General features: G+C 42.5%; 1 protein-coding gene across 1 annotated transcript; it reads left to right on the top strand.

Annotated features, from left to right (window-relative positions):
• The first annotated feature begins 1,528 nt into the window (after nucleotides 1–1,528).
• CCDC201 (coiled-coil domain containing 201) lies at nucleotides 1,529–4,681 on the top strand. The gene is made up of 2 exons (XM_032796814.1): nucleotides 1,529–2,098; nucleotides 4,595–4,681. The coding sequence occupies exons 1-2, from the start codon at nucleotides 1,529–1,531 to the stop codon at nucleotides 4,679–4,681; spliced, it is 657 nt and encodes a 218-aa protein (XP_032652705.1).
• Nucleotides 4,682–10,370: the final 5,689 nt, after the last annotated feature.

Below are 10,370 nucleotides of genomic sequence, written 5' to 3' on the forward strand. Positions count from 1 at the left end.
CCTCTAATCTATAACTTCTATTACAATGCAGCAGAAACTAATTTTCTTTGAAAAAGATACACCTGGATGAAAGTAGTCCTGATGAGAAATATCTTTGAAAGGATGTTTTAATGGTTTTTAAAGTGTTAATGTTCCTGATTCTCTAGGGCTTCTCATCCTGTGTTGCTTAACACCTGTGCAAGATGGGTGTAAAACTCTACTAAACCCAAATGATAGTATCTGGCACAGGTGCAAAGGGTGGTAGGCTGCAGAGAATCAGACCTCACTTCTTCAGTAGAAGAACTGATTGTTGTAAGATCTTTTTGCTCTATTTTGTTTGGAGTGTAGACATTTGTTGATTTAGTTTAAACAGCCATTTAAATAGTTAACACTACAAATTTTATAAAAGAACTGTTTTATAAAATACAAATTGTATAAGAACACTGACCCAATACTTGCATGACCTTCAAAAAAAAAAAATCTTAAGGTGACAGATTTTTCTCTTAAAAAGTCAAAGGTTCCTCTGCAAGCTTTTGTGGCATTATTAAGGCCCATATATTGTACATGGCTGTGCCTGGGCAGATTCCTACTACAGGATCTGGCCAGAACACCTAAAGCAGAGACCAAAGCTGCTTTTTTGCTTCTTCTTTAGGTGTTTGTGTTGTCTTCAGGCAGGCCCTTGCAGGATCCTGACATTAGGGCCTGGCAGGTAGGTAAAAGAAGGAATTATTTTTAAATACATTGACTTTATAGTCAATTTGAGCATAGCCGAATGCAACATGTGATCTGATCCTGTCCCACTGAAATCAAGGGGAGTGTTGCCAGTGACTTCGAGCTCTTGCTCAGAGTAAAGTGGAATATTCTCAGATTGTTCATTTCTTGGGTTTTCTCCCTTTTTATAGTGAAGTTTCATTTCTATAATTGGGTCACACTACACTGATTGACTTAGAATGCAGTAGTTATCCCCTACCACTGAAATTTTGCAACTTAAGTGGATTATTAGTTCTCTGTACTGACTTAGGAGGAATCTGAGTATCCCAACCGCCATTATTTTAATGACTGTTTCAGATATCCTGAAATATCTTGAAATAAATGAAGGTCCTAGGGTACAGCTCCACACCTAAGAGTTCCTCCTCCTCTTATTTTTTAAAAGAAAGAAAACTGCATATATCAGTTGTGCAGTAAGCAATCTTGTAATGCTCCTTCCTTTTATTTTAAAATGACATTTCTTCAAACATTTCCAGTGCACTAGTCCTCAAAAAGGACTAACTCCATGTAACTTCTGAGCACAAATAAAAGCACTTGTTAGTATTTTTTTTTAAACATGTGGGTGACTTAAACTGCCATTCCTCCCCCCTTAAAAAAACAAACAAATGCATAACTTGCGGCAGAGAATATACACAATAGAGTTTTACAATGAAATTGTCCTAACAGTGGCTTTCTCATTCCTATTGTGCTATCATGTTACACATGGCAATAGATTCCATAGTCCTTCAAATAATTGTTTGTTTGTTTGTTTTTGCATTGAAGAACATAACCAAATTAGAATATGTCAGAGGAAGAAGATTCTTTCTTGAATGTCAAAAGATCTTTGAAAAAGGCAGCGGTGAAACATAGCACTCCGGTGGATTCAATGTTCTCCCAAAGTATGTTATCTCTGGTGGATATGACGAATCAATCCATCAGAGAACAAAACATAAGTAAGAGAGTCTATGGGTCTCCAATGCCAAAATCATCCTTCCAGAAACAAGCATCATCTCAAGAACAACTAATGCACCTTGACAAGCTCATTTCTCAAGTCACTTTTCCAAGAAAGCTTCCCACAGTATTGGACTCAGAGGAATCAAGTGAAGAGATGAGCCTCAGCTCTTGGGTTGCAGTTCCTAGAAAAAGACTTTCAACAGTGTTGGCTTCAGAGGAATCCAGTGAAGAGCCAAGCTTCAAGACAATGGTTCCCCCTATAGCAAGTGCAGCAGTTGAAGTCCCTGCTGAACCATCTAAGAAGGCAGCCACAGTAACTTCTAAAAGTATATTTGCATGGCTGGTTACTGAAATTCCTGGGATAAAAAATCCCACATTAAGAAAAAGAAGAAAAAAGAAATTTGAAAAAATCCTTTTGGTAAATACAATTTTCATACATTTTCTGAGGTGATTAAGTTGCGTGACATTCTATCAATATCTGGCGGATGAATCCAAATCTTTTCAGTGACTGTTCAGGACAGTCTTAAATCTGCTGATAAAAGTTGTGTAATTTAAATTCTTTGCTTGTACTCTACTAGCATGAATACTCATGAAGTAAATGTGTAGCCTATATGCTCAGATATCTGCCAACAGCAAATTTCAAGTAATATTTTTGAATGTATAACTCAATTTATGAGATGTTGATGGTTAGTTACATAAGTCATGTGGTTCTATTTCAGTTCCCTGGCTGGATAACCTGTGTTACTCTCTTAAATGCCATATTTAAATACAGCATCAACTTTGACTTGTGTACTGTACTGTCAAATATATAACAAGCTAATTAACTAGCTTGAACTGCAAAATGTATATTCCATTTTAATAGAACAATCTGCAGCCCAAGAATCATTTGCTTGCAGAAATTAGTGATTAATTTCAAATAACGAATACACAAATGGCCCATGTCTGTGTCATGGAGGGCGTGGAAGTCACGGATTCCATGACTTTCTGTGACCTCCATAACTTCTGCAGCAGCCAGTGTGGCTGGCCTCGGGGACTGCCTGAGCAGCGGCTCTCCAGAGGCCCCACAGAGCAGCAGTACTCTGCCCCTCGCTCCCCCCCCTCCCCCTCAGTTAAGATGTAGTCAGGGTATTTATAGTAAAGGTCATGGGCCGTGAATTTTTGTTTATTGTCCGTGACCTGTCCATGACTTTTTAACTAAAAATATCCATGGCAACATCATAGCCTTACTCACTACACGAATTTAAGCAGTTCAGATTTAATCCAGAAAGGGCCTATTGTGCACATACACAATAACCTCCCTTATAATTGGGCTTTCCACACGAACATCTTTAATAAAGCTTGTTGAGAAAAATTGAAATTCAGCAGGTGGGGGATATTTTTGTAAGTTTTTTTTGGGGGGAATGTGGTTTTCTTTGTTTGTAGTGTGGGAGGGGGTGGTGTTGTTTTTGCACATCCAGTGTTTTGTTCAGTTATAGACCTGGTCCAGACACTTCAAAACTCTGGCCCTTTTTAATTTGATCAAAGGGAGTGTTACAAAATTTCAAACAACCTTCATCCCATTTTTTCACCAGCTCTAATCTTTAGGAGGGTTGTACTTGTGTTGCATTTATGTGTGTCCTTTTAATAGTGATTAATGATAAGTATTGCTCACTGGAAACCTGAATTTCTCTGTGAAAAATGTTAAGGTTTTTGCTTTTCATCCTAATTTGGAACAAATTTCCTTCCCCCCTCCCCCACCCCTTCAATTTCTTGCTGAAGTGAAATTCTACAATATTTTGTTTAGGAAACAACAAAACAAAATAGGCTTCCTGGAAACCATAGCTGCCAAGGAGCTGAGGAAGTAGACAGGTGGATAACTTGTTAGGAAACCAGGCAGGTTTCTGTCGGAAACTAGCCTCGATTACGTCAGGCTTAATCAAAATCTATATGTTACTATTTCAATAAAATAAGCATTCTCTGTTGGAAAACTCACACACAGTTCTAATGCAAAGTTTACTCACATTTGGTGGATTAATTAATATTTTTGCTTCTATTTAGCAATGACTATTTGTCTTCTATAAACTTCTTCTGGGAACATGCTTAATGATTACATTTTGGAGACAAACTGGTAAATATGCAGAATGAAGAAACAGATTCTTGGTTGGAGGCTGCATGAATTGAGTTTGCAAAGAATTACATTTATCATGCTTCAAGATCAAACTATAAACAAGCCAAAATAACAATGGAACGAAACAAAACAACACACAAAGATTTAACTCCTTGTAGAACGCTGGAGACCGTGAATTAAGCTACTGCAGGGCACTGCTTAAAGTTAGGCCCTCATCTCTAGGATTTGCTTCTAATGAAAACATGTCAAATTCTGCTCATTTTTAGAACACCCATAGCCTTTGTCTTCACAGGTGGAAACTCTCCCAGCAATTCAAACTGGTTTTAAACCAGATGTCAGCACTAATGTAGGAAAGGATCCAGTAACTGGAACCTTTCATTATGTATTTGTTTAAATATCTGGTTTAGTTAAACCTTAGACCTAGTTTGAATGTTAGGGAAATGTGTGTAGACAAATGTGAGATACATTTCTTTCTCCAGGCTTTCCACTAAGTACTGACTCAAACTCCTGCAATTTAGTCTATTGGCTGTCACAAAGTAGAGTCCTTCTATTAACTTCCATGGGCTTTGGATCAGGCTCTCGACTTGTCCAGACTCGGCATCAACGTCTGATAGTTGTTATGCCAGTGTGAATCCATAGTAACTATTACCTTTAATGCGTAAAACTGCTGTGTAAGTAGTGTGGAAGAAGGGTCAGGCTTTTACTAAACAGAGCAGATGTTTGATTTGTTTAATTGCAGAAGAAAGTCCTGTCGCGTTGCTTGTGCAGAACGGTTTGCTAAGCTAAACATTTTTCTCTTTAAAATAGGAAGCAAAACAGCGAGAATGGGAATTACGTCAACTTAAAAATATCGAAGAGGCGACTAGACATGAGCTGACAATTGAAGAAGTTTGATGTAGTGAATTCCCAAATGAGTATTGCTGCCTGCTGTACAACTGGAAAAAGTGGGTCCATTAAACTATAGATTCGGCTATTGGGTCTTCTGTAACTGTGTGGCAAACAGGGAGCAGGGAGGAAAGGACAGCATTAAAGCAAACCCTGTAGCAAATTTTTTAAATAAGGAACCTCCAGAGCATGAAGAGGCCTGATGCCAAGGGGGCAGATCCTTAGCAGAGCCCATGCCACTGACACCAGCTTAAGAGCAGGCCCCAGGGGTGGAAAACTGCCCGCCTACAAGGGTTATACTTCATCTTGTAAGGACCCACGTTTCTTCATGTATTATCTAAGGCTATATCTACACTACAGCAGTGCGGCTACATCACCGTAGGGCTGCTGGTGAAGATGCTCTAAGCCGACAGGAGAGAGGTCTCCCCTCGGCTTAATAATTCCTGCCTCTCCTGCCAACATAGCACTATCCATGCCAGCGCTTAGGTCGGTATAACTTATGTCGCTATGGGGTGTCGATTATTCACACCCCAGACTGAGGTAAATTATACCAAAGTAATCTGTGGCGTAGACATAGCCTAAGTCTTCTAGGACTTTGGATGTAGTTTAAATAACATGAGTAACTGCTTCATGAGGCTTCTTCTCTAGCTAATAAGTTTATATTGCAAGAATGTCTTCATCTATAGAGTAATCAATGCTGATGCAATCAGGAACGTTCTTGCTGTTGGCTGGGGATATGAGGAAATAGTGAGAGGCACAAAGGAGGGAGGACAGCCTCTGGAGATTACTAATTTAATTGCATTTTGTTTTGAATGGTTGACTCTAACTGAACTTGCTCTAGCCCTTGATATTCTGCTAAATGCACCATGTATGGCTGACTGAGTCTTCCCATGTTGCCACTTGCCCCAAGCACTGCCTACCATTATGGGTGTCCACTGGAACTACTGTACCCTGGAAAAAAATCAACCTGTTTTGAAAGGCATCACTGAAATGTCTGTTTATTTCACTGTAGACATTCAACTATGTTAATTATAGGCCACTACATAATGTAGAGAATATAGTGCGATTATAAACCACCTGATACACCTCTGGTTCCAACCAACAGTTTATAATGGAATTATTAGGGGTGAGGCTGTTAGCACTACACATTACTAAGGTTACCTGACAGTCCCATTATAAGACCCTGTTTTCAGTTGCTTATAACTTTGCCAAATTGCAACTGTTTGGTTTGAAATTTTGCAGGTAGTATGCCTATCTCAGGCAGAATATTTTTGGAAGTTTCAGCCAAAATGGATCACCCATTTCCGAAAACAAAGCCAGGGCAAACTTTTCTATTTTCCCTCTGTTAAAGTCTTTCTTGGAAAAGTTCTAGTGCCCTCATGTTAGAGTAGAGATTTGATGGGAGGGAGTAGGGTAATGTGCGTCTCACTGTTTCTGTGAATATTCAGCCAAGTTATAAGTACTTGCAAAACGGCAGCTTGCACATGCTCAGTGTCAGCTTCTTAAATTTTAGCAGCTAAATTCTGTCTGCACTGGGCATGCTCCAATCTGGGGCTAAGCAGCGCTTCTCCTGCAATTGCAGCTCTGGGTGATTGCAGGCTGTGCCATATCCAGGTCACAGAAGTGGAACTGAGAGCAGGAAGCCTGTCTCTCCTGTGCTTCCAATGAACTCTCTCCCTTTCGCCCCCGCCCCTCGCTGGTCCCAGGCAGCATGAAGGAGCTGGACTGGTGTCCGTGTGGGGCATACACTAAGACAAGTATCCTGTGACGGTGGTGGGGAAGTGAGGCAGAATCTGGGAGCTGGAAAGGAAGCCAGTAGGGGTGGGTGAAACTGAGAGCAGATGAGGAGTGGGTGGAGAGATTTGAACTGGTTGGGAAGGTGACTGGGATGGAGAACAAGGGAGAGAGGGGGCAAGATAGATCGGATGAGAAGCCAAGGTCTTCAAGTGGGAGAACTGGGACTGGGTGAATGAAGAGACTTGGACAAGAGAGCTAGGAAGGGGTGTGTGCAGACACTGAGCTTGGACAAGGAGTCCCTGTCCCAGGAGGAAGATTGGGAGTGGGAGCCAAGGGGAATGGGGAAGGGTGGGGCAGAAGAGGAGGGTGAAGAAGAGAGAGATTGGATAAGGAGATGGAAGTGGCGGATTGGGACTGCCTGGCCAAGGGGATGCAGGGGTGAAGGAGCAGGAGTTGAGAGAGGGAACTGGTAATGGCTGGGCAAGGATAGTGGGACTGGGAGTCTGAAAGGAAGAGACTAGGATGTGATGGACAAGAAGACTGGGATGAGAGCCCCGAGGAGTGGGCCTGGCTAGGTGAGGAAAATACGACTGAAACAAGGAGCTAGGAGCGGGGAAGAGACAAGATGGGTCCTATGGAAAAAAATAATATGTGACCATGTAATTAATGACTGTATCCTAACACATATGCACAAGGAGGCTGGAACTGATCTTGCAGTGGTCAGACCAATTTGTACTGAGCCCAGGACTAGGGGTGTTTATACCATCCTTTTAGCTGCCTGCTTCCAATTCTGTCTCTGGCACAAATTACTGCAGCCTTAGGTGCCAACTCACTAATGTGCTGGGGGGGTTTCCCCTCTGGCTCTGTTTCAGGCCCTGCCCCCACTCTACCCCTTCCCTCAAGGCCCCTACTTCCTGCCTCTTCCTGCTCCGTTCCACCCCCTCCTCCAGGCGCACCCCACCCTCACTGCTCCAGCGCCTCCTGAATGCCATGGACCAGTTGATTGCAGTGGATGGGAGATGCTTGGGGGGGGGGTGCTGACTGGCAGGGCCTCAGGAAGTGCTGGGAGGCAGGGGGAGATGCTGACAGGGGGGCTGCCAGTGAGTGCTAAGCACTCACATTCCCTGGAGCACCCATGGAGTCGGTGCCCTTGACTGCAGCTGCCCAGTTGCCTATGATTCCAAGGGGATTGCTTCGGCCTGAGGACTATGCAGCTACCCCTAATTTCTCCCAGGAGTAGCCTGATTCTACTTCTGCCAGGAAGGGATTCCCTTTTCGCAAGTGGAAACCTAGGGAGGTCAGATCAACAGCTAAAGTAGCATGGACAAGCAAGCACCAGAAAATTAGCTACATACTAAACCAAATGAATATGCCTTGGATCATGACCTGCTGGCCACCACAGCTAGCCTCTGTCACATTGCCGAGGAGCAGGTACTCCAAAGAAGACACCACTGAGATCAATCGAATGCCTGTCCTGGAGAGTTTCATTCCAAGAACTAATAGCAAGAGCTTCCTAATTAATCTTTAATAGTGGGCAGAGCTGTCTGGTCCTATTCCCATTGGCAGTTAGGGTTTGGAACACAACAGTGGATCTTCTAGTCTCCTGGGGCTAGATCCACAAACAGGAATTAGATGTTGCAGTGCCTAACTCCTAGGCACCTGGCTGCCCAGTGGAATTTGCAGCCCAAGTTAGGTGCCCAAGCTCCCTATGAATTGCATGAGGAGAATTAGTTGCCTAAGAAAGGGAGGCCAGCAACTGAGTGGGGAGCTGCCTGTAGGAAAAGTTGAGGAAAGGGATGGGGCAAAACTTAGGCATCTATCGCTAGGCAAAAGGAGGCATCACCCTTCACTCAGGGTTTGCAGTCATGAGTCCTCTCCTGGAGTTAGGTGTCTCAGACCGGTCAGCCTTCCTCCCCACTCCTTAGAGGTAGAGCCACTATCCTTGTAGTTAAGGCACTCCCCTGGAATACAGAAGATCTGTTTTCAAATCCCCTATTCTGCCTGATTTGGAGCAGGGACCTGAACCAAAGTCTCCCAGCTCCCAGGAGAGTGCTCTGACCACCTAGCTATTGCATGAAGGTTCTCTCTCTCAATCTCCCTTGGTGAAGCTGTTCCACTTTGTAGTAAATAAACAAATGTTCATTGGCCCAGAGAGAGAAAATAAGAGAGTGACTCTATGGCAGAGTGGTTAGTGCATTCCTCTTGCAGGTGGGAAAGTCAGCTTCAAGTTCCTGCTCTAGATCAGGAGGCGGGGATTTGAACCTGGCTTTCCACCAACTCAAAGGTCCATTGGGCTTTCCAATAACCTCTGGTGCTTTGGGCATAATAGGACACACACCCCCTAGATTTCTGACCTTCTCACCCCTGGCTTTCTTTTGTGCAGGGCCCAATCTGGTACATGTGGACAGAGCATACCTACCAGATGAGGCCACAGGTGAGATAAGCAGGGATTGCCCAATCTGAGACTCCTGCTAAGAGGCTGAGCAGCTCAGTAGCATCAGGACATATGTGCCTAGAGGACATTACTGGCATATATGTAGGCATCTAGGGCCTTCAAATGCCTCCAAGTTTAGGCAGCAGTTGGGTATGGAGTTTGAGGTTCACAGTGGTGCTGAAATGTTAGATTTAGAAGCCTAAGTTATTTTGTGGATCTAATCACTGAGGCTAAGTTTGTCTTGTGGCTAAAGCTGTGGACTGTGATGGTGGAGACTTGGGTTCAGTTGTTGGCTCTATCGCAGACTTTGTGTGAGCCTAGCCAAGTCATGTAACTTCCCTGTTTGTAAATTCCAAGCTGTAAAATGGGGATAATAATACTTTGTTCTCTCTTATTTATCTCTGTATGCTGGAAGCTCTTTTGGGTAAGGACTCTCACATAATGTGTATGTACAGCCCCTTGTACAATGGAGCCTCAGTTTCAGAGTGGGCCTGTAGGCAGTACCATGATAAAAGTGGTAAGTAACATTTAGTAGAAACCAACAGAGATCAGCAAACAACTATAAAGACCAGCTGCAAGATTCTAATGAACTCCACTGGGATTTCCTCAGTGGGTGATGCAGATTGCATAAGTGTTAGTGAGGGCTGGATTTCATTCACAGAATCTGTATTCTTCCAGAAACTGCAGCAGACAGAAAGAACTAACCCTTTGTACTTGTCCTTTCCAAAATGTTGCGTGTCACTTTCATTTTCTTCTCCATGTGAGAAAAAGCATTTGATTTATCCATGGATTTGTTTTTCTTATTTTAAGTACAATTGGATAGTCTAAATTATCTGAATTATGACTGTGAAATGATAAATGGAAACAATTAAAGCATTTCCTTGCCATAATTCAGGTCTCTGTGGATTAGAAAAAAGTCACACTCAATTATCACCCCTTTTAGTCTCTCACTTAAAAGGCTCATCAAAGCAAATTGAATTTCAGCAAAGTTTGAGACCATGACAGGTAACCATGGTGTGATAACAGTATTATTGTTAATTATGATCTATGTGGAGATAGCAGGAGGAGATCTCAACAGGGTCAAGACCCCCATTGTGCTAGGCAGTGTATGGCCATATAGTCATTAACAGCCACTGCCCAAACAGCTGAGAAGAGCCATTTCAGTGTCGTCAGTTCAACTATTTTAAAAGAAAAGGCTATGTGCTGACTAATTTATTATTCAACAACTGTATATTTGAGTACAATATCCAAGGAAAAACAACCCAACATTTATTTTGGTCACAGATGTTTATGGTTTGAGCTAAATACCACATATTTTATTTGTTTCTCCTCTGCAGCATGCAGGTCCAGAGTAGCCATAGGAACTAGCAACACATCATTTCAATGTTATAATTTTCATCCTCTAGTGGCGACAAAGGTGAATTGCTGATTTGTTCTGCTACTTGCTTTACACATTGTGAAAAAGTTTATTTTTGTGTATTATTATTATTTATTTGCATTCTGGCAGTGCCTACTGCATAACAAAAA

Source organism: Chelonoidis abingdonii, chromosome 2 (assembly GCF_003597395.2).
Source record: "Chelonoidis abingdonii isolate Lonesome George chromosome 2, CheloAbing_2.0, whole genome shotgun sequence".
NCBI lineage: Eukaryota > Metazoa > Chordata > Testudines > Testudinidae > Chelonoidis > Chelonoidis abingdonii.

Bases quoted from the DNA above. Each gene is read 5' to 3' on its own strand.
- CCDC201 (XM_032796814.1), top strand. From the start codon at position 1,529: ATGTCAGAGGAAGAAGATTCTTTCTTGAATGTCAAAAGATCTTTGAAA. The intron at 2,099-4,594 runs GTAAATACAATT...TCTTTAAAATAG, and splicing joins AATTTGAAAAAATCCTTTTG to GAAGCAAAACAGCGAGAATG.